The sequence below is a fragment of the Xyrauchen texanus genome, chromosome 16 (assembly GCF_025860055.1).
Source record: "Xyrauchen texanus isolate HMW12.3.18 chromosome 16, RBS_HiC_50CHRs, whole genome shotgun sequence".
In the NCBI taxonomy this organism is placed as follows: Eukaryota; Metazoa; Chordata; class Actinopteri; order Cypriniformes; family Catostomidae; genus Xyrauchen; species Xyrauchen texanus.
The window spans coordinates 1,308,882-1,334,300 of NC_068291.1; the positions used below are offsets into that span (position 1 = coordinate 1,308,882).

A 25,419-nucleotide genomic window follows, 5' to 3' on the forward strand; every position below is an offset into this window, starting at 1 on the left:
ATATCATTAATTTTGTTTGGGTGGGGCTGAAAACTTTTTTTATAAATATGTTACAACATTTTGACAAAGTGATAATGAAGTAATAATGAAATTTATGTTAATGAGCTCATTTACATGGATGTCAGAAAGCTGTTAAGAAAGTGACGTTCACATTTACATACCTTGAGTTGGTGGTGTACTCCCTGTTTACTTGGTCAGTTAGCAACATCATTTCCCCGCAACGCTTGTGTAAATAACAATCATGCTGTCTGAGGATGACTGTGCTATTTTTTGTTTTTTGTGCTTTATTTCCAGATGTCCCACAGTAGCTGCTATGTTTGTTTCTTTAACTTTCCATCGAGACGTGCCATGGCACTGCAATAGTCAGATTTCTGTCTAACGCCATACACCGGGATTCCCCCGGTGACTCTTCAAAAACCTTTTAGAGCGCCACTTATGAGTTCACTTGATCTTATAAGCCGTGTTCTCTGGTAGAAACCTAAGTGCGTTTCACTGCTTTCTCATCCCTTAAGCGATCTTCACGTTTATGTGACGTTTCAGCTGCTTCCTGCAAAAACTTCAGAATAAACGGTTTCTTAAGTGAAAAAAACAGGATCAGTGAGTATCTAGATGCCAGTGCTCACATGCAAACACGTCAAAGGAGTCAGTGGTATCCAGACACAATTTATGGTGTGGTATTATCAAAGTGCCTTTTAGGTGAGTCGGGTCACTCAGTGGCCATCTTGTAAATGCTTCCAGACAGCTATTTTCCATTGATGCAAGTACAGCTGCTATCTACTTGAATGAGAAAATCGTTCAAGATTACGAATTGGCCTTTGTAACCCATTCCTACAGTCAATGTACTGAGCGTTGCACTATACTGATGTAGTACTGGCTTCTTATTATGTACACACTTTCCCATCACCAGTCAAGTAATTACTTTTACTGCACTTCACTTGTTTAAAAGTTCAGATAGTCACACTACTGTCATCAAGATTTGTGTCAGAAAATATGAACCTGTCTCCATTCATGTTCATATGGAGACATTTTCTCGTTATTCCAGATGTTTTGTGTTTGCTTTGTAGGAGAACATATTGCACTGATTCTTTAGATGCTTGCATCTCTTTTTTGGTTACAATTTATTTTAAGGGTCTACAATAATGCACTACTTGAGCATGAATAAGACTGTAATAAGGATTTACTGAATGAAGTGTAACTCTATCCTAGCCATAATTCACATTTATTAAGCATCTTGTGTTTGTGCTCAGAGATCATATATCAAGTTTACTAAACAACATTAAACCCCGTATTAAGGATCATTTGTATTGGCTTTACAAAGCTGTTACTAATGTACCATTGAAATCTTGTAGTAAAGACAAGTTGAGCCCCTGTTCTAAACTGAAAGTTTAACCTACTGCATTTTTTTTGGGTGAACTATTCCTTTAAATTCCTGTGGAGTAATCTGGGGTTTAGATCCCCTCTCAAAGGCTTAAAGAGGATGCTCGAGGATTGACTCTTGTGGGGTTCAAACCAGCAGCCTCATAATGTGTGGTTTCATGGTTCATGGCAAATTATTGCTAGAATTTATCTCAAGGTCATTTTGCATTCCACAGATTTTGGTGATTAAATAAACAATGTATATTGATCAATATTTCAAGCTGTAATGTTGTGTGTTGTAAGTGGTGAATGTAAAGACTTTTGTTTTGAGGTCTGATTTTCCTCCATTCTCTCATTCTTCAGGAAAAGGAGAACATTGATGCGGTGTCTGTGGGGGCCATTCTGTCCGACTACCAGAGAGTACGCGTTGAAAATGTGTAAGATGTGTACGCTCTTTCTTTTGTTATAAAGCTATAGTGTAATTTATAAAGGATATCAAGATATCACAAATATAATCATCATTATCTGGTCCTAATCGGATTAAAAAATGATTTACATATAAAAGCTTCATCCTTTAATTTGTAATGTCCAGAATAAGCCACAGTGTGCACCAGACATAATACACCAATTGTCATAAATGTACCTGTGCATGTGACCAGAAGTCTTGGCTTGAGCTAGAAAGTTTAAGCTAGTTTAAGAGCCAGGGTCCAGAGTTTTGCCATTCATAAGAATAGATGCTGATTTGAGAATGTTTGCCATATATTTTTACCTGCTGTCAAGCTGCATTTTGCATTACTTCATTCAAAAAATTAATATTTATATCAAAGCAATTCATTTATTATTTATTTCCATTTCATCTGCAAATTATTCTAGCTAGCCTCATGGTGTATCTGACCGGTAACTCTTTTATTTTTACCTGATTTCTGTGTTTCCCATTTAACTTTTCTGAATCCCATGTTTTAAAGCTTAATTCAATTTATCCTCAAAAGGGTGTCTAATCAGATGTCTTCATAAAAGAGAACAATAGATTTTCAACATAACATATGTTTGCATATGTTTATGAAATTAATTGCTTTCATGCAGATGCTTACAGCACAATCTAAGTGTTGCACAACAGAGTATAAAAAATAAATTACTTATGAAAATGGAACTCTTGCTTGTGAGATATTGTGTTTGTACAATAGCCTACAATTATTATTCATATAGAGTACTATTTATTAGGGGCCAAGCCTGAATGGACTAGCCCCTATTGTATCTTCCGTTAGTATTATTATTATTATTCTTCTGGCTGGGAGTCTATGGCAGCCCTATGAACCGTACATAGGAAACTGATGACATTTGGCACACTAATAAGGGTCATCATGAATAGCCACTATACCAAATTTGGGGTCTCTAGGACGTGCTCTGTAGCGCCACCACCATGTCAGAAATTCACTTTTTTGTCTGATGACTCTCCTCCTGATGTCTCCAGTGGACCCCTTACATTACAGCTCCGCCCATTACAGTAACTTCATGGATTATGACGTTTACAGTTTAAACTTTTCACATACTTGATCTGATTTGCCCAAACGATGGCTCAAAATAATCTCCAGACAGAGCCACACAGAACTGCCCAGAAATCATTTTCATTTGTGCTCCTGTTCAGAAATTATGCCAACGCGAAGTTAACGAGGTCGATGAGAAAATGGATGTGAGGCTGTGTCTCTGCGATGCTTTGTCCTGTTGAAACCAGGGTGAAGGACTGGGTGAACCCCGGTTAGTTTTGTAAGTGTTGGTTATTTTTCACTTTAAGTTTCAGCTCAGTCCATCAGTCTTGCTTGCAGCGGGGTTGAGCTGTGTCTTTAGCAGTGTCAGTCAGGTATTGTCCTGTGACTGATCTTGCGTGCTTAATACTGTAACCTCATCTGTGATGCCGTGGGACACGACCGTCTTGTGCTAATCACTCGACCTCTGATGCTGACATTGACGGCCACTCACGCATGTCACATGATACCTGCAGTGATGTTCTGCCAGGCCACAGAGCGAGCGCTAATCGTCTTTGAAGTGTCAGAGTGCTGCCCTCTTTACACGGACCCTCCATCCATCTCCTTTTCCATGCCTGTTTAGCTCGCTTTGTATGTCTTTAAATATCTCATTTCCCCACTTTACGCTGTCTCTCTCTCTCCAGGTGTGCGAGGCTTCAGCTCCAGTCGCTGGCGTACCTGTGGCGCCGTGATCAGGCCGCGCTGCTCAGAGAGATGATATCGAGTGACCTTCACGCCCTCCTCATCAAAGTGGCGGCGTTTGGTGGGTAACAAGTCTTAAGTGATCTGAGTGATTACTAGGCAGTTTCTACAAACATAATCTCATGACAATCATTTTAGAAGATGATGAAATCAAAACTTATATTACAACTTTACTCCTATGAATAGGTACGACTTTTATTCACATATAGATGATATGATTACATAAATGAACATCTAGATTATTCATTTATGTAATCATTTTTGAAGGAAAAATTGTAAGAACGCTCATTACAAACCCGATGTTTCTCGTTCTTCCATGGTACACAACAGTGATTTTACTGTTTTACTGGTTAGGTTTAGGTGTTGGGGTAGGGGTTAAACTTTCCTAAAAAACAGAGGGAAACCTGTTCAAAACGTTTCTGTTTCTCTTCTGTGCTACTCATCAGTGGTTTTCCTGAAAGAATGGTTAGGTTTAGGTCGAGGTTCAGGCTTTAGTACAAGCTGAAATTATCTGTCTTTTTCCATTCAAGCATGCGCTACACGCATGTCTTGTCTTGTCTTGTCTCATGCAGTAAATATGAATTTTTTTAAATGCTGTGTAAATTTAAAAGGAAATTAAACTTTTAAAATGCATCTTGAGACACCCACATTCTGTTTTATTCTTTTCATAGCATCTGTTTTAGCCCAAGAATGCAAGTCATCATCAGTGCTTGGCAAATATTCAAAATTAAGCATTCGTATGTGCAGTTTTATTTTAATTAGATGAATATAGAATTTTTTTAATTGACAGCCTTAATTTTTTTTTTTTTTACAGTTTATTTTTTATTATCTGCTACATAAGTCAGAACAGGATGAAGGTCTGTGCCAAGTTTGCTCAATAATGCTTGAAATGTCTAGGAGGAATTACCTACAGAAATATTTTGACACAACCCATGTGTGTATGATAACAGTATGTTGATAAGTGTTGGATGCGTTGTATATTGTCAGATTAAAATGCATTTAATCCTGTAAATGCTGCAGGGGTTGGTGTCACTTTCTCTCAGATTCCCTCTAAATGCTCAGTTCAGTTTTTTGTCTCCTCTGTGATAGTGACTGTAGCTCAAAACAACCTTCTGCAAACAAACGCTCATTTATCATTTCCTCTGTCAAGCTACATTGAGGGGCATTTACCTGCATGGTGTCTGGTGCAGTTCATTTTTAAAAGTTGTATCAGCATGTCATTTTAGGCTGTTGATCGAGGGATTGTGATCATTTTTGCACGCACTTCACTTCCACCAGTCGATTTAGCTTCAAAACTTTAATTGATTGAAACTGGAAAAACTTAAGCCAAATATATTTGTAAATTTAAACGACACTTTAAATTATAGAAAGAAACAAAAAAGTAGTTAAAATAATTAAGTGGTCTAAAAATAATAAATAATATCCAAACATTTACTGTCTCTAACTTTCTCTCCCAGACCCTTTTGCCATGACTTAAATATCAGTCTATGATGATAACCGGTGGAAAATTACCAATGCAAATTAAGATCATAAATACAATTACAAATGTAAATATAGCAATGATTGGGGCCAAGCCCTAAAGTCATTCATCAAGAACAATACAAGAGTCCCGGCACAACAGAGTCACATCATTTATACCAGCCGAAGCGGGTATCGAACCGGGGTTCACCCAGTCCTCTGTCCTGAAGCCCAGAGCTCTAACTACTGTGCCACACGATGAAGCAGAGCACATTTAGTTTCAATAGGACAAAGCATCGGAGACACAGCCTCGCATCCATTTTCTCATCGACCTCGTTAACTTCGTGTTGGCATAATTTCTGAACAGGAGCACAAATGAAAATTATTTCTGGGCAGTTCTGTGTGGCTCTGTCTGGAGATTATTTTGAGCCATCGTTTGGGCAAATCAGATCAAGTATGTGAAAAGTTTAAACTGTACACATCATAATCCATGAAGTTACTGTAATGGGCGGAGCTGTAATGTAAGGGGTGCACTGGAGTCATCAGGAGGAGAGTCATCAGACAAAAAAGAAATGTGTCTCTAGGACAAATGTTTCAAAATATACACGCTAAAGAAAAGTTAAAATTTGAACTGGTGGTGGTGCTATAGAGTATGTCCTAGAGACCCAAAATTTTGGTATAGTGGCTATTCATGCCACCCCTATCCGTCATTTTTGTTAATCTGTGTTCTTCAGCATGTGTTTTTAAGATGATAATTGTGTGTGTGAATATAAGCGATAAATCTTCACATGAGCTGCAGAAGACCGAATCACACTTAAGACAGTCTCTTGTTTGTACTGGCATTCACAGCCACAGCTTGCAGTCTTTACCTCCAAACCTGCTCTTGATAAATCATCGTCTGAAAGCAAATTCCCTACATTTGTGTTGAAGTGTAATTCCTGGCGCACACTGAGGTGTGTGAGGAGATGTTATCAGTTTGGCTTTTCACCCAGCCTCAGGCAGAGGTAATGAGACATTAGAGGATGAGATGAAGTTGTGTGTCCGCAGGGCCGTCAGCAGCGCTGCAGTAATTGCATCTTTCATGGGTTGCACAGGTCACAACGTTGGGTGAGCTGCGAGTGTGTATCGGGTGTCTGAGGTGTTGTGTAAGCGGCATTTCACTTTCTTACACCACATCAGGGGTCACCACAAGTGAAATTACATAGTGCAAACTACAAACATGATATTTTCCATAAATGTCTTGGGATTTATGTATTTGATCTGAAATTACTTAAACCAAACAGTCAGTGTATGCATGCACAATCTTACAATCATTTGCTTAATAAGCCAACAGCATGTGGTCATGTAAACTGCTTAAACAGCATTCCTTTATAAATGGCGTAAAGTCTTGATCCAATCGATACAGTTCTGCCCGTTGCCCTGATTTAGCATTGCATGTAAACACCTTAACTGGCATTCTTACCTGCTTATCTAGTGTGCGCAAGTGTTGTGCGCATGACTTTTTGACATCAAAAGCAGATATTAATCCAACGAAACATGGTTTCTTTGTGTTGTCTGATTTTTGGTACTTTTCATTTCAGTTAACCCAGACATATTTATGAAATGACTCTCGTCAAGTGATGAAACATTTTGAGAGATCAATACTTGATATGCTATATATTCATTAAGTCTATGTTCCACATAAATAACACCATGTTGTGTTCCTTTGTATTCTGTGCATTTTATATAACTTCTATTATATTATCTTGACTTTTTAGACATTGCTTTTGTAACATTACTTGAAGCAGGCCAGGACTGTTTACATTACGCTGCTTTTGCGTGACAGCACTTATTCAATACCTAATATACAGTATATATTACATTACAACATCTGCAGATAGAATTTGGATGTTGGTTGTGTTATTATGCAGTATTCTCTTTAAGGTATAACTATGAATAGGTTAATTATTATGTATTATAACTGAAGCTACAATTAAAGTTTGAACATACAGGTGAAACTCGAAAAATTAGAATATCGTGCAAAAGTTCATTAATTTCAGTAATTCAACTTAAAAGGTGAAACTAATATATTATATAGACTCATTACAAGCGAAGTAAGATATTTCAAGCCTTTATTTGATATAATTTTGATGATTATGGCTTACAGCTTATGAAAACCCCAAATTCAGAATCTCAGAAAATTAGAATATTGTGAAAAGGTTCAGTATTGCAGGCTCAAAGTGTCACACTCTAATCAGCTAAACACCTGCAAAGGGTTCCTGAGCCTTTAAATGGTCTCTCAGTCTGGTTCAGTTGAATTCACAATCATGGGGAAGACTGCTGACCTGACAGTTGTGCAGAAAACCATCATTGACACCCTCCACAAGGAGGGAAAGCCTCAAAAGGTAATTGCAAAAGAAGTTGGATGTTCTCAAAGTGCTGTATCAAAGCACATTAATAGAAAGTTAAGTGGAAGGGAAAAGTGTGGAAGAAAAAGGTGCACAAGCAGCAGGGATGACCGTAGCCTGGAGAGGATTGTCAGGAAAAGGCCATTCAAATGTGTGGGGAGCTTCACAAGGAGTGGACTGAGGCTGGAGTTACTGCATCAAGAGCCACCACACACAGATGGGTCCTGGACATGGGCTTCAAATGTCAAACGTCTTACCTGGGCTAAAGAAAAAAAGAACTGGTCTGTTGCTCAGTGGTCCAAAGTCCTCTTTTCTGATGAGAGCAAATTTTGCATCTCATTTGGAAACCAAGGTCCCAGAGTCTGGAGGAAGAATGGAGAGGCACACAATCCAAGATGCTTGAAGTCCAGTGTGAAGTTTCCACAGTCTGTGTTGGTTTGGGGAGCCATGTCATCGGCTGGTGTTGGTCCACTGTGCTTTATTAAGTCCAGAGTCAACGCAGCCGTCTACCGGGACATTTTAGAGCACTTCATGCTTCCTTCAGCAGACAAGCTTTATGGAGATGCTGACTTCATTTTCCAGCAGGACTTGGCACCTGCCCACACTGCCAAAAGTACCAAAACCTGGTTCAATGACCATGGTATTACTGTGCTTGATTGGCCAGCAAACTCGCTTGACCTGAACCCCATAGAGAATCTATGGGGCATTGCCAAGAGAAAGATGAGAGACATGAGACCAAACAATGCAGAAGAGCTGAAGGCCGCTATTGAAGCATCTTGGTCTTCCATAACACCTCAGCAGTGCCACAGGCTGATAGCATCCATGCCACGCCGCATTGAGGCAGTAATTAATGCAAAAGGGGCCCAAACCAAGTACTGAGTACATATGCATGATTATACTTTTCAGAGGGCCGACATTTCTGTATTTAAAATCCTTTTTTTTATTGATTTCATGTAATATTCTAATTTTCTGAGATTTGGGGTTTTCATAAGCTCTAAGTCATAATCATCAAAATTATATCAAATAAAGGCTTGAAATATCTTACTTTGCTTGTAATGAGTCTATATAATATATTAGTTTCACCTTTTAAGTTGAATTACTGAAATTAATGAACTTTTGCTCGATATTCTAGCTTTTCGAGTTTCACCTGTATCTGTATTTGGTGTATTATGAGAGACTATAAATGCATTTATAATGATGCCTTCATAGAAAGTGTGATCAAAATGATCAATGCAAGCTTTCCCAATGAAAAGAACAAAAGATTTACCTACATGCATTTAACGAAATACCAAACAGAGACATGAATATTTCAAATGTAGGTGATGCAAAGGAAACGTGCAGTTTGATCTGATTCATGTAATTGTATTGAACTTACCAAGTGATATGCAGTTATTACTAGTGAAGTTTACATCAGAGATCTCTGGAAGAAAGCATCATAAATGGATTGTAATGACACTCTGTTTAGATATGCAATGACCAGATATAATGCATATCACAATATTCATAGTGCTGCTGATTATGGGAGACTCTTGAGGAAATCTGTTGTCCTGTGACAGCCGCCCACACAATAAACGCTCAAGTTTGTGCCAGCGAGTTCTTCTCTGTAATCATGCCGAAACCCAATGAGAACTTCACACGTGATCGCTCGCCACCTCTGTACAGCCTTGCAGAATTAATTGGCTGGTAAATCCAGCGGCATCAGATATTCGTGTAATTAGTTAATTGCTTGATTTGTGTAGGTGACGGTGTTGTTTCCAGGAGTAAATTGGATGACAGTTCCAGTACAAAATTGGAATGTGTGAAGTTTAAAGGTCTATTCGTGCGTCCCTTTTATTACATGCTTTATAAATGTATTTTCTGCTATTATATTCACTTGTTCAGCTTCTTTTTTTGCATTTTAATTGTTGGCATTTTATTCTCATTAAGTAACTGCACATGACCCTTTCTCAACATATTTGTATTTCATTCTATTTTGGGGCTTTTCGTTCAGAGAGTGATGGGAAATAATGGGGCAAATCGGGACACAATTCACGTCAGATTTGAACCTGTGTGTCCCTCACGAGCACCTCAGCTCAACATGTTTGAAGACTTCTGAAAGTAATGTAGTGTGAAATCAATGTGTGGATTTGGATATCAGTTCACTTTGGCAACCCTCTAAAGACACGTTGGAGAATTAATCGCCATTGGCTAGTACATTTATTTGGTTTTTACTCACCAGACAAAAAACGAAAGATTATATTAATAAAATCAAGAATTTAAACAGTGTATATATAATATACATTAGTTTTCATATATATGATTTCATGCAATATCATATGCAAGATAGTACTTTTTTTTCATATTTAGCTTTTGATCCTTTTTAATCACATTTACAAAATATTTATTTCACGTTTTATACATTTTTATGATACAGCATTTTCAATAATGATAAAAACTGTCTACTAAATATAATGAAAATAACTAAATATTCACAAGGTTGGAACCTAATGAAAATAGAATTAATATTTATATTATAAAAATATAAATTTAAGTGCTACTATATCAAAACTACTATACAAAAAACTAAAAACTTTTTTCCAAACCTTGCATAAATTCTTTAATATTTACAGTGTTTCCTGAAGTTAAACTATTTCACATGACTGTGCTTTTTAAATATTTATGTATTTACACATTTATTACACTTCATCATTACATTTTGTAACATGTTTGTTTATAAGCGTGATACTGTCTCTTTAAGAGAATGGCAGCGCTGAGAGCAAGTGTTTACGGTTGAGTGAGCGCAGCGCACATTAATGAGCGTGAAGTTGCATGCTGGTTTTCCCTCATCCGTGCTATATATGATTCGAAATAATGCTTCTTTTTATCTTTTTGGTCACCATCTGACTGGTAAATAACAGAAAGGGTTTTAAAGGAGACATGAAATTAAATTGGCATGTGTGGGCCTTGTCTTTGGATTCAAAATACATTGAATGAATCAGAAGGAAACTTACTTTTTTCATTGTAGGTCTTTTACATTTTTGGCCAGTTATGTGTTGAACAGATCCAATCCTTGATAAATGGAAATTATTATTATTAGAACAATAAATGAGGTTTTGCACCAACATTTTTAAAAACATAATTCCTAAGCAAAACAATAAATCTATGTAAAATAAGGTGAGCGAGTGGTATCGGTACCGGACAACAGTTTTATGTTGACATCCGCAGCAATGTCGGCAAAAACTGTTCATATCGATGCATCGCTAATAGTATCTGCTAAATGAATAATTGTGAGTGACTTTGGCCAGATAAGTATGAGTAGTAATTATTATTTGACTGATATAATTTTCAAGCAACCATTGGCCAACCAGACATGAATCAATTGACACCGTAATGTCAAAATGTTCAAATATCTGTAGATTTATCGTTATGGCCACTATATCGATGCTTGAATGGACTGGAGTAAAAGAATTGAATGCTTTCACCTAAAACACCATCACTCTCTATACAGATCAAGACAAAACCAGCCTGTTTAAACATCAGCAGTTCTTCAGGATCTCATTATATAGCATTATACATGTCATTATACTCTGTCATGCATTCATCTTTGTAGCATTTTGTTTCTGTGATTTCATATTTTTATTACTGCTTTTATGTTTTCAATATTCAGGTTATTAGACTGACACTTTTAACCGGTTAATGATAAACATCAGATGAGGTTATAATTGCAGCTTTATTCCATTTATTGGATAAAAAGATTAAATCTGTGATGTGTCTGTTGAATTGTATTCACAGTACGGCTATTATTCCACACGGCTGTTGAATTTCAGATAAGAGCGCCAACAAATTTCAGATCACACGTAATCTCATCATCTCATGTCTGTTCTTGCGCTCGACGATTCAACACCCAAACCTCTCTCGCTCGCTCTCTCTCTCTCAGAGATCAGGTGATATCAGGCTGGTATTGTTTCCATGAAGGTCTTTTCGAGTATTGTTCAAAGGATGAGCGAGTTCACCTTCCAGCACGACATTCTTATTTCATCCTTTTAAAAGCTCAAATGTTTCCTGACATGAATGCAATTTTACCGCCGTTGCTCTCTGAAGGCAGGATTAAAGACGAGCTGTCAGTCTGCGCTCCCAGGATCCACAGAACCTTTACGAGTCTGATACTCTCAGCGTCTCTCGCCGCTATCTGGAACGATTGCAGATTTAGTTCAAATTAAAAATGCAGTCAGGTCGTGAGCACTTTTACTTGAAGAGAGTTTAATGATGTTGTTTGTGATACTGGAGTCAGTCATTGATAAGAGCTGAATGATGTAACTTTCTGCAGAGTTTGTTGGTGAATCATAATTCACACACTTGAATCATAATTCAAACCACCAGGATTCTTTTAAGTGGACCAATGTTGTCTCTATTAAACTAGAATAAGCAGCTTATCTGCACTGTGTCATTGTGTGTCATCATTACCTTTGTACAGTAAATTGGTGAAGGACAAAACTATTTGGAAGTGCTTAAATGTGCAAATGACGTAAACCTTCCACGCTTTGTGTCCACAGTTAATTTGACAATCACTGTTGGTGAAACTACTTTAAAACTCTACTCATACCTTAAAGTAGTTAAACTACAGTCAAGATACACTTTTAAAAGAAGTTAACTACATTGCATGTATTTAAAGAAAATGTTTTTAGACAGAAAAATCACATTACTTTTATTTAATTCAGAATATTCAATAAGATCATCTGATAATGATATATTTAATTAGGATGACATTCCCTTATGAAAATTAACCATGTTTTACTACTGTACCCGTAGTTTAAGCATGATAAGTAGTCATATTCTAGATAAGTAGAATAACCATAGTAACCACAAACTTAACCACGGTTACTACAGTCATGGTTACTACAATATTACTATAGTAAACCATGGTTCATTTTTTAAGGGTTAAACAGACAGGGTGACAACATTAAATTGAATGATAGTATGTGTTCAGTCTACATGAATAGAACTAGAAAACACCCTATTTTATATAACTGAATCGATATATATATAGTGATAAGCAGCAGCAACAGTAAATATTTTAGGTAAAGTCCTTTTAAGGTTGTGCGGGCGCAGGTGAATCAGTGAATCATTTATATGAACAATCGAGTTCCCAGTCGAACTGTCGAAACGATTCACTTAAGAGATGAATTTTTCCCAGCGCTACATAGTGAGGACGTACAGCTGAGTGTGTTTGATTACTCGCTCGACTCCAATACTGCGTACACTATATAATGGGACAAATGAAGCGTTTTGTGAAAATATCTGAACTACTGTAACGCTACACATATGAAACATGCACTTAAAGGGTTAGTTCACCCAACAATTATCTCATAATTTACTCACCCTCAAGCCATCTTAGTTGTATATGACTTTGTTCTTTCAGCCAAACACAGAGTTACAGGTGAAACTCGAAAAATTAGAATATCGTGCAAAAGTTCATTAATTTCAGTAATTCAACTTAAAAGGTGAAACTAATATATTATATAGACTCATTACAAGTGAAGTAAGATATTTCAAGCCTTTATTTGATATAATTTTGATGATTATGGCTTACAGCTTATGAAAACCCCAAATTCAGAATCTCAGAAAATTAGAATATTGTGAAAAGGTTCAGTATTGTAGGCTCAAAGTGTCACACTCTAATCAGCTAAACACCTGCAAAGGGTTCCTGAGCCTTTAAATGGTCTCTCAGTCTGGTTCAGTTGAATTCACAATCATGGGGAAGACTGCTGACCTGACAGTTGTGCAGAAAACCATCATTGACACCCTCCACAAGGAGGGAAAGCCTCAAAAGGTAATTGCAAAAGAAGTTGGATGTTCTCAAAGTGCTGTATCAAAGCACATTAATAGAAAGTTAAGTGGAAGGGAAAAGTGTGGAAGAAAAAGGTGCACAAGCAGCAGGGATGACCGTAGCCTGGAGAGGATTGTCAGGAAAAGGCCATTCAAATGTGTGGGGAGCTTCACAAGGAGTGGACTGAGGCTGGAGTTACTGCATCAAGAGCCACCACACACAGACGGGTCCTGGACATGGGCTTCAAATGTCAAACGTCTTACCTGGGCTAAAGAAAAAAAGAACTGGTCTGTTGCTCAGTGGTCCAAAGTCCTCTTTTCTGATGAGAGCAAATTTTGCATCTCATTTGGAAACCAAGGTCCCAGAGTCTGGAGGAAGAATGGAGAGGCACACAGTCCAAGATGCTTGAAGTCCAGTGTGAAGTTTCCACAGTCTGTGTTGGTTTGGGGAGCCATGTCATCGGCTCGTGTTGGTCCACTGTGCTTTATTAAGTCCAGAGTCAACGCAGCCGTCTACCGGGACATTTTTGAGCACTTCATGCTTCCTTCAGCAGACAAGCTTTATGGAGATGCTGACTTCATTTTCCAGCAGGACTTGGCACCTGCCCACACTGCCAAAAGTACCAAAACCTGGTTCAATGACCATGGTATTACTGTGCTTGATTGGCCAGCAAACTCGCCTGACCTGAACCCCATAGAGAATCTATGGGGCATTGCCAAGAGAAAGATGAGAGACATGAGACCAAACAATGCAGAAGAGCTGAAGGCCGCTATTGAAGCATCTTGGTCTTCCATAACACCTCAGCAGTGCCACAGGCTGATAGCATCCATGCCACGCCGCATTGAGGCAGTAATTAATGCAAAAGGGGCCCAAACCAAGTACTGAGTACATATGCATGATTATACTTTTCAGAGGGCCGACATTTCTGTATTTAAAATCCTTTTTTTTATTGATTTCATGTAATATTCTAATTTTCTGAGATTTGGGGTTTTCATAAGCTGTAAGTCATAATCATCAAAATTATATCAAATAAAGGCTTGAAATATCTTACTTTGCTTGTAATGAGTCTATATAATATATTAGTTTCACCTTTTAAGTTGAATTACTGAAATTAATGAACTTTTGCACGATATTCATATTTTTCGAGTTTCACCTGTATATTAAAAATATATTGGGCGTTACCAGACGCCAGTGAATGTAGTTTATAAAATTATGTAGTTTATTAAATATGGATATTTTTCCAAAAACGCATTGCTTCACTTCAGAAGGCCTTTATTAACCCCCTGGAGCAGTCTGGATTACTTTTATTATGGATGGATGCCCTTTTTTAGGCTTCAAAATCTAAGGTACCATTCACTCCCATTATAAAGCTTGGAAGAGCAGGATATTTTTAATATAACTCTGATTGTGTTTGGCTGAAAGAAGAAAGTCATATACACCTATGATGGCTTGAGCGTGAGTAAATTATGGGATCATTTTTGGGTGAACTAACCCTTTAAGTGTAGTTAAACACTTTAAAATCAAACTGAACCCACACTGGCCTGAAAAACTGTTCACAGTTGAGGCAGATTTCCTGTCATAAAGCAGCACATAATGACAGAAACACTTTAAATCTCTGATGTATTGTAAGATCTTTGACCTAAAGAGAATCTGCTCTAATTTGAAGCTTGTTAAATCCAACACGAAACTTTAAAATCCATTTCTGCCCAGTTCACTGGCTTGGAAGTTCATTGGATTAAATTTCTGTTTTATAGGATAATAATGAGTTAAAGTCTTTTTGCAGTTGTATCACTCCTCTGGGCTTCAGCAGGACTGTGCTTGTGTTAAAGGGCAGTGTGAATGAACGCACAACAGATGAATGGAGCCTCAAGTGTTTTATTTGTGTTTAATGTGCCATAAGGGGGTGATGTCATTAGCTTTAGGTCAGGCAGTAAAACAGGTGCAGACGAAACGTCGTGCAGCTCATGTAAATGTCGAGCCTGCAGATGTGCAAATGACTGCGGCTAATCTTGACCGTCTACATTTCAAATCATCGAGTACATACTCGTACTTTTAAGATAAAATATATGCAAAGTTTAATACATGATGCCCCAGGTCTCCCGTATGCACTTTATTTCAGAAGTTCAGTAGTTTTGTTGTTAAATTTGTCGGTATAACTAAAGACACATGACAGAGACTATGTCTAATTCTGCTCCCTTCTTCGGTAGTGAGCACACTGCCCAGGGAGTTGGCCATCAGAAATTACCAAAATGCAACATTAAAAAATATGTTCACTTACCAGAAATTTTTATTTGTATAGCGCCTTTCACAACACACATCGTTTTAAAGCAGCTTTACAGAAGATAAAACTGTAATGTCTATAATGTCGATGAATCATCATTGTGTAGTTTGATTAAATATGATTGTTAATCGTGTTTAAAAATAAGTAATTAAATAATAATTATATTAATAACCCCAGTGTGCAGCTGAAGGCGACTGTGGCGAGGAACACAAAACTCCATAAGATGTTGATTAATGGAGAAAAATAACCTTGGGAGAAACCAGACTCACTGTGGGGGCCAGTTACCCTCTGAATAACCTAACCCTAAACCAGACTCACTGTGGGGGCCAGTTCCCCTCTGACTAACCCCACCCTAACCCTAAACCAGACTCACTGTGGGGGCCAGTTCCCCTCTGACCAACCCCACCCTAACCCTAAACCAGACTCACTGTGGGGGCCAGTTCCCCTCTGACCGACCCCACCTTAACCCTAAACCAGACTCACTGTGGGGGCCAGTTCCCCTCTGACTAACCCCACCCTAACCCTAAACCAGACTCACTGTGGGAGCCAGTTCCCCTCTGACTGACCCCACCCTAACCCTAAACCAGACTCACTGTGGGGGCCAGTTCCCTTCTGACCAACCCCACCCTAACCCTAAACCAGACTCACTGTGGGGGCCAGTTCCCTCTGACTAACCCCACCCTAACCCTAAACCAGACTCACTGTGGGGGCCAGTTCCCCTCTGACTAACCCCACCCTAACCCTAAACCAGACTCACTGTGGGAGCCAGTTCCCCTCTGACTGACCCCACCCTAACCCTAAACCAGACTCACTGTGGGGGCCAGTTCCCTTCTGACCAACCCCACCCTAACCCTAAACCAGACTCACTGTGGGGGCCAGTTCCCCTCTGACTAACCCCACCCTAACCCTAAACCAGACTCACTGTGGGAGCCAGTTCCCCTCTGACCGACCCCACCCTAACCCTAAACCAGACTCACTGTGGGGGCCAGTTCCCTTCTGACCAACCCCACCCTAACCCTAAACCAGACTCACTGTGGGGGTCAGTTCCCCTCTGACTGACCCCACCCTAACCCTAAACCAGACTCACTGTGGGGGCCAGTTCCCCTCTGACTGACCCCACCCTAACCCTAAACCAGACTCACTGTGGGGGCCAGTTACCCTCTGAATAACCTAACCCTAAACCAGACTCACTGTGGGGGTCAGTTCCCCTCTGACTGACCCCACCCTAACCCTAAACCAGACTCACTGTGGGGGCCAGTTCCCCTCTGACTGACCCCACCCTAACCCTAAACCAGACTCACTGTGGGGGCCAGTTCCCCTCTGACTAACCCCACCCTAACCCTAAACCAGACTCACTGTGGGAGCCAGTTCCCCTCTGACCGACCCCACCCTAACCCTAAACCAGACTCACTGTGGGGGCCAGTTCCCTTCTGACCAACCCCACCCTAACCCTAAACCAGACTCACTGTGGGGGCCAGTTCCCTTCTGACCAACCCCACCCTAACCCTAAACCAGACTCACTGTGGGGGCCAGTTCCCCTCTGACTAACCCCACCCTAACCCTAAACCAGACTCACTGTGGGGGCCAGTTCCCCTCTGACTAACCCCACCCTAACCCTAAACCAGACTCACTGTGGGGGTCAGTTCCCCTCTGACCAACCCCACCCTAACCCTAAACCAGATTTACTGTGGGGGCCAGTTCCCCTCTGACCAACCCCACCCTAACCCTAAACCAGACTCACTGTGGGGGCCAGTTCCCTCTGACCAACCCCACCCTAACCCTAAACCAGACTCACTGTGGGGGCCAGTTCCCTCTGACTGACCCCACCCTAACCCTAAACCAGACTCACTGTGGGGGCCAGTTCCCTCTGACTGACCCCACCCTAACCCTAAACCAGACTCACTGTGGGGGCCAGTTCCCTCTGACCAACCCCACCCTAACCCTAAACCAGACTCACTGTGGGGGCCAGTTCCCTCTGACCAACCCCACCCTAACCCTAAACCAGACTCACTGTGGGGGCCAGTTCCCTCTGACCAACCCCACCCTAACCCTAAACCAGACTCACTGTGGGGGCCAGTTCCCTCTGACCGACCCCACCTTAACCCTAAACCAGACTCACTGTGGGGGCCAGTTCCCTCTGACTAACCCCACCCTAACCCTAAACCAGACTCACTGTGGGAGCCAGTTCCCTCTGACTGACCCCACCCTAACCCTAAACCAGACTCACTGTGGGGGCCAGTTCCTTCTGACCAACCCCACCCTAACCCTAAACCAGACTCACTGTGGGGGCCAGTTCCCTCTGACTAACCCCACCCTAACCCTAAACCAGACTCACTGTGGGGGCCAGTTCCCTCTGACTAACCCCACCCTAACCCTAAACCAGACTCACTGTGGGAGCCAGTTCCCTCTGACTGACCCCACCCTAACCCTAAACCAGACTCACTGTGGGGGCCAGTTCCTTCTGACCAACCCCACCCTAACCCTAAACCAGACTCACTGTGGGGGCCAGTTCCCTCTGACTAACCCCACCCTAACCCTAAACCAGACTCACTGTGGGGGCCAGTTCCCTCTGACTAACCCCACCCTAACCCTAAACCAGACTCACTGTGGGAGCCAGTTCCCTCTGACTGACCCCACCCTAACCCTAAACCAGACTCACTGTGGGGGCCAGTTCCTTCTGACCAACCCCACCCTAACCCTAAACCAGACTCACTGTGGGGGCCAGTTCCCTCTGACTAACCCCACCCTAACCCTAAACCAGACTCACTGTGGGAGCCAGTTCCCTCTGACCGACCCCACCCTAACCCTAAACCAGACTCACTGTGGGGGCCAGTTCCTTCTGACCAACCCCACCCTAACCCTAAACCAGACTCACTGTGGGGGTCAGTTCCCTCTGACTGACCCCACCCTAACCCTAAACCAGACTCACTGTGGGGGCCAGTTCCCCTCTGACTGACCCCACCCTAACCCTAAACCAGACTCACTGTGGGGGCCAGTTACCCTCTGAATAACCTAACCCTAAACCAGACTCACTGTGGGGGTCAGTTCCCCTCTGACTGACCCCACCCTAACCCTAAACCAGACTCACTGTGGGGGCCAGTTACCCTCTGAATAACCTAACCCTAAACCAGACTCACTGTGGGGGTCAGTTCCCCTCTGACTGACCCCACCCTAACCCTAAACCAGACTCACTGTGGGGGCCAGTTCCCCTCTGACCAACCCCACCCTAACCCTAAACCAGACTCACTGTGGGAGCCAGTTCCCCTCTGACCGACCCCACCCTAACCCTAAACCAGACTCACTGTGGGGGCCAGTTCCCTTCTGACCAACCCCACCCTAACCCTAAACCAGACTCACTGTGGGGGCCAGTTCCTTCTGACCAACCCCACCCTAACCCTAAACCAGACTCACTGTGGGGGCCAGTTCCCTCTGACTAACCCCACCCTAACCCTAAACCAGACTCACTGTGGGGGCCAGTTCCCTCTGACTAACCCCACCCTAACCCTAAACCAGACTCACTGTGGGGGTCAGTTCCCCTCTGACCAACCCCACCCTAACCCTAAACCAGATTTACTGTGGGGGCCAGTTCCCCTCTGACCAACCCCACCCTAACCCTAAACCAGACTCACTGTGGGGGCCAGTTCCCCTCTGACCAACCCCACCCTAACCCTAAACCAGACTCACTGTGGGGGCCAGTTCCCCTCTGACTAACCCCACCCTAACCCTAAACCAGACTCACTGTGGGGGCCAGTTCCCCTCTGACTGACCCCACCCTAACCCTAAACCAGACTCACTGTGGGGGCCAGTTCCCCTCTGACTAACATCATAATATAATGTAAATATTACTTGTGTATAGTTAAAATCATGCTTTCAGATTATTAAACCAATTTGGAGTTGGTATGTTCCTTATGGAAGCCAGATCCCACCATGAATATAAAATAAGAGGCAATACTCACTTTATATTTCACAAGTGTTACTTTGTATCTTGCAATTGCAAGAAAAAAAAATCTGAATTTGACAAGAAAAGTTGCAATTATGAACTTTTTTTAGACTTTATATCTCACAATTTTGACTTTATTTCTCTGATCAACATCTTTAAAATAGAATGATGCAAAATAAACAAAACCAGAAGGACTGTAGTTTTTTACTTTGTTTACTTCCTGCATCCTAGCTTCCAACATTAAATTGTGCTTCATTTTTTATTTAAAATGAAGACATCAATGGACATCCTCCCTCTTCACCGTTTGAAGTCAATCATTAAAATGTGTTAAAAAAGCATGTCTAATTAAAAAGGATATTTAAATAGGATTTAATTCCCTGTTACCTTTGTGTGGGGTTAACATGAGAGAAGAGGAACCGATTAGATATTCTCACACTAATTATGAGCGGTGTTCCCCTGGGGCGGGTATCAGGCCCGCTCTCGTTCTCCTCTGCACATCAGCGCCATTTCAGCTCGCTCGTCTGAAAACATGCTGTGTAAAGCTCAGCTGCCCCTCAGGGCTTGTAGTTAAGACCCTGACCTCTTGAGGTTACAATGGAAACAACACGCCATTCACCACACAACGCTTCACAGAAGCAGTCGTGACACACAGAAGATATGGGTTTGGCTGGTGTTGGGTTGTAGTGAAGACAGTGAGTGTTATGAGTTTAACCTCTTGATTGATTTGGGATGTGCTAAAAATGGTTTTGTAAAATGTGGTCATGTTATGGTAGTTGCATGAATATGATAAAAAAAAAAAATGCTCTTCCTTTCCTTTTTTAAACCAAAAATTCCTGTGTTCTTTGGAGTGAGAACTATTAGACAAGTTGGAAAATGTAGAATCTAAAATAAATGGAGCTTAGCATGAAAAGTAGATCATCAAATGTCTTTATCACAGCTTAAAAAGATGATTTCTGTCCCACATTAGAGGTCTTACCCTTCTCTATTGCTTCCAACAAATAAAATCATACAATGTCATAATTTTGACAAAATGCATTGAATTTATATTCCATTAATTGCAGAAAATAATATTTCTTGTTTTAAAACATCATAATTAGCGGTGTCCCATGTTTTACACCCAACCCTTTACCACATCATTTTCATCTTATTAACACAATGGAATAATCCATAAAATTGTCACACCGTTTGACCATTACATTTTCTCCATTTTTCACACACATTGTAGTGCTGATTGCATTTTTCAGGCTCAAACATTCAAGCATGCTACTAATGTTGGTATTAGAACAATGATAAACAAATAATATTAATTTATGAGAAATATCAGAAACTAGAACTCAACATTTGATTGCAACAATCTAACCAAGTGTAATTTAAGATTAATCCCCAACCCTGTTACCATGTTATCCATTCTGGCATATTTCAGTTATTTTCTTGATTATTTAATGTTTATTGCCAGAAAATAACAATCACAAATTCAGGGGTTTGAACGGTCCCAAATTTTGGTAACAGGGTTGCAAAAATCACAAACCTCATTTAATTGATATAATCATCAAATGTATTTAATGTTATTTAAATGTTTTCTGAAGGTTAAGCACCTCCTAACTTCATAAGAGTTCTTTGCAAGGAAATCCCTTTTATTTCACCTCCTGAGACCTGCACATGCGTGAACATTACATTTGACTTCCCTGTCCACAACACATCATTTCATTTAAACTGACTGATTGTAGTTCAGGAGACTCTGCGCTGTCAGTAAACTTTTGAGTCATGATTAAACATTATGCAGTCGATCGCAGAGGAGTTTGTGTTGGGTTGAAACGGCAACAAAACTACATCTGGTAAGAAACCTCATTAAGTTTTGAGTCTTTAATTTCATACGATATGCCATTTTTTACATTTGAGTGATTTATCTTGAAACGGCACGCTGTTAAACACAATGAACAAATTCATGGACTATATGCTAATTTCCATAAATATCCAATATTAACTGTACATTATTATAATGAGAATGTGTTCATCCAAAAACTGATAAATGTGTCTTTCAGAGGCTTTATATGGAGTTATGATGAAAATAAGATTCATTTCAAACTGTTCTGAGACCAGTGCAGACAGACAGCACACTGGAGGTTAAGTCATGCAGTAAATAGGGAGCAAGGGAGCATCCTATAGCTCTCTATAACTGTTCTGAGACCAGTGCAGACAGACAGCACACTGGAGGTTAAGTCATGCACTAAATAGGGAGCAAGGGAGCATCCTATAGCTCTCCTATAACTGTTCTGAGACCAGTACACACAGACAGCACACTGGAGGTTAAGTCATGCACTAAATAGGGAGAAGGAGCATCCTATAGCTCTCTATAACTGTTCTCAGACCAGTGCAGACAGACAGCACACTGGAGGTTAAGTCATGCACTAAATAGGGAGCAAGGGAGCATCCTATAGCTCTCCTATAACTGTTCTGAGACCAGTGCAGACAGACAGCACACTGGAGGTTAAGTCATGCACTAAATAGGGAGCAAGGGAGCATCCTGTAGCTCTCTATAACTGTTCTGAGACCAGTGCAGACAGACAGCACACTGGAGGTTAGTAATGCACTAAATAGGGAGCAAGGGAGCATCCTATAGCTCTCCTATAACTGTTCTGAGACCAGTGCAGACAGCACACTGGAGGTTAAGTCATGCACTAAATAGGGAGCAAGGGAGCATCCTATAGCTCTCTATAACTGTTCTGAGACCAGTGCAGACAGACAGCACACTGGAGGTTAGTAATGCACTAAATAGGGAGCAAGGGAGCATCCTATAGCTCTCCTATAACTGTTCTGAGACCAGTGCAGACAGACAGCACACTGGAGGTTAAGTCATGCACTAAATAGGGAGCAAGGGAGCATCCTATAGCTCTCCTATAACTGTTCTGAGACCAGTGCAGACAGACAGCACACTGGAGGTTAAGTCATGCACTAAATAGGGAGCAAGGGAGCGTCCTATAGCTCTCCCATGACTGTTCTGAGACCAGTGCACACAGACAGCACACTGGAGGTTAAGTCATGCACTAAATAGGGAGCAAGGGAGCATCCTATAGCTCTCCTATAACTGTTCTGAGACCAGTGCACACAGACAGCACACTGGCGGTTAAGTCATGCACTAAATAGGGAGCAAGGGAGCATCCTATATCTCTCTATACAGTTAAGTGTGTTCACTCCTAAAATCTGATGAAAAGTTCAGTTTGAGGCTGCAGATGATGTTTGGATCACTCAACATATTTGACACACATGTGACAATGATCATCTGTACATAGATTCAACATTTATAATGGATCATTTTATTTTAATATGGTTGACAGTGATTGGATGATGCTGGACATTACTCTGAATTAATTATGATAATTACTGATGTAATGTCTCAAATCATGAATAATCAACACTCCTGGACACATCATTAACTATTTGATGTTTCTATAGCTTAGTGTTATTTAAAATTTCACAACTTAGTCCCGCTGTCCACATATGAGGACATCAATTATTAGGAAAACCATTTGATTTTTTTGTGGTTTTTTTGCATGTTTATTAGGTAGTACTAGTTACAGATCAAAAAGGAGGAATGGGAAAAGCACACAGAAGTCACATAGGGGTCTCAGGAGGTTAAGACAACAATGACAAAATGAATGCTGCCACCCTCGGGCTTCTGCATATGAACGAAAAGAGTTTTGTCATACAGTCCTGCTGTTTTTGATTGTATTTGTTTATTTATTTTGATGTCTGTGTATTGTTGAAAAAGCAGACTGTTTAGATTCCCTCAGCGCCAGTGTGTGCCAGGAGGGCAGCGCTCATGGGATCCGGGGTTTTCCGTGCAGTAGGTTATGATATGAATAACTTGTGTGTTTGTTTATGAAAGAGCAGCGCAAAGACCTGTTTACAAGAGCGGCAGATCAAAACCAGGTGGCTGCACGTGATGGTCATGTGACCTTCCATGATGTGAACTACATACTGCACCCCAGTACTCCATTCTCACTATATATGTATCACCTTTATAATGCATTTCTAATGGCTTGTAAAGATATTTTATTGACAGATGTATGTTGAACTGCACCTTGCACATTTTAATTGACAGTATTTATCAGTTTGACACATGCATTAGTATGTCATCTAGGTGTGGGAATGTCATGGTATGTTTAATGTCATCACACATTTGTGATATGATATATTCATTTTTGCATCTCTTTCATGCAAAAATCATAACTGAAAATATTTATTTCTGGCATTAGAATATACTGACACAGTATTGTGAGATAAAATATTGACATTTAATTATTTATATATTATAGTGTTATTCATGTCAAAAAGACACATTTTTGATGTTGTTAATACTTTTTCTGGAGAAACAATATAAAACATGCATCAATATTTATGGAGTAATCTGTTATTTTGTATGGGGGGGTGAAAACTTACATTTTCGTCTATGATTTTGGAGCAAAACTACTGGTGAAAAAATAACCCTAAAAATGTGTCAGCATCATAATTGTATTTGTACACAGAGATGAGTAGATCTGTTAATAAAAGCAGTTGTCTCGTGTTGCATTATATGTCAATGGTGAGGGTCCAAATTGGGGGAAAAAAACTGGGATTGCCTATATCTCCAAAAGTATTAAATATATCTGAAATAGTTCACCCAAAAATGAAAATGTCTTGATAACTGACTCATCATCAGGCCATCCAAGGTGTATCTAAGTTTCTTTCCTCATCAAAACAGAATTCTGTGTGTGTGTGTGTGTGTGTATATTATTTTATTTTGTGTCAGAGCCCTGGATGTGTGTAGTGTTGGGGGAGATGTTCAGGGAGGGACATACAATTTTATAAATTGTTTCAGTGTGTGTATATGTTCTTTGAATCAATAAAAATGATAATATCAGGGATATGGGCTCTCAGTGTGGCTCCATCTGTAAATGGTTACATCTTTCCCATTTTCAGTAGGAAAAAATGAAATGTGGGTCACATGGTAAGAAGCTAGCTTTGTCCAATAAAACAAAGAAATGTATCTTTATTTATTAGTCTCTGCCCGTGACACTCAGGAAACAGCTGTGAGCTGAGCTGTTCTACAGTTCACAGATTATTGTCAGAAATATATTGTTAAGTGTGTGCTAACGCTCTGTGTTCTGCTGGTGTGTCGTGTGTTTGTGTTCCAGGTCTGGATCCAGAGAAACATTTAGGAAAATCACTGGCGGAGATGGAGCCGTATCTGCACGAGGTCTGGAGCTTTGAACTAAATAAAGAAGTGTAAAATAAGATTATTTAATATCATTTTGTAAAATTCATTCTGTGAACCTTTATGTAATGACTGTATGTGGCAGCTTTCAGAGAAGTATGGAGTTCATATCTGTGGTGAAGGTGGCGAGTATGAGACCTTCACCCTCGACTGCCCGCTCTTCAAGAAAAAGATTGTCATGTGAGTCACGTGTTTATCATATCTGTGCTGTGTTGACACCCGTGTGTGAGTTAAAGAGAAGTGGTTTACACAGAGATGTGCAATATTTAATTCAGTATCGCTTATTATGATTTTTAGAATTATCAGCATCAGTCTGAATCAGACAATATTGGAAGTCAGTTTACAAATGTATTAAACAGTTCTGATCTTTTCAGGAGATAAGGTTTATAAAATATGGCAACATATCAGTTATTGGCTGTAACATAAAATGATCATCACTTATTGGTCAAAAGTTTAAAAGGGGTGCCCTTGTAGTTTTGGAAGAAAAGTGACGTTTCTACTGGTGTCATGAGTGTGATGATGTTTATTTGTACAGTGACTCCATGGAAACCATCATTCACTCAGCGGATGCTTTCGCTCCTGTCGGATACCTGCGGTTTACACACATGCACACAGAGGACAAAAGTTCTGTGAGTAACATTATGCTTCATGTATTCTACACTTTTCTGTCATTTACTTTTTTCCCTAAGGGCCATTTATAATATCAGTCAAG

General features: G+C 40.3%; 1 protein-coding gene across 3 annotated transcripts in view; it reads left to right on the plus strand.

Annotated features, from left to right (window-relative positions):
* The window catches only part of dph6 (diphthamine biosynthesis 6), a 110,694-nt gene that overhangs the window by 12,347 nt on the left and 72,928 nt on the right, over positions 1–25,419 (plus strand). For all 3 annotated transcript variants that reach the window (XR_007972188.1, XM_052145014.1, XM_052145015.1), the window contains exons 4-8: positions 1,720–1,793; positions 3,524–3,642; positions 24,628–24,689; positions 24,793–24,887; positions 25,243–25,336. Coding sequence is in view for 2 of the 3 variants with exons in the window: in XM_052145014.1 (XP_052000974.1) it covers positions 1,720–1,793; positions 3,524–3,642; positions 24,628–24,689; positions 24,793–24,887; positions 25,243–25,336 (444 nt within the window). In the remaining variant the exon portion in view is untranslated. The remainder of the gene's footprint in view (positions 1–1,719; positions 1,794–3,523; positions 3,643–24,627; positions 24,690–24,792; positions 24,888–25,242; positions 25,337–25,419) is intronic.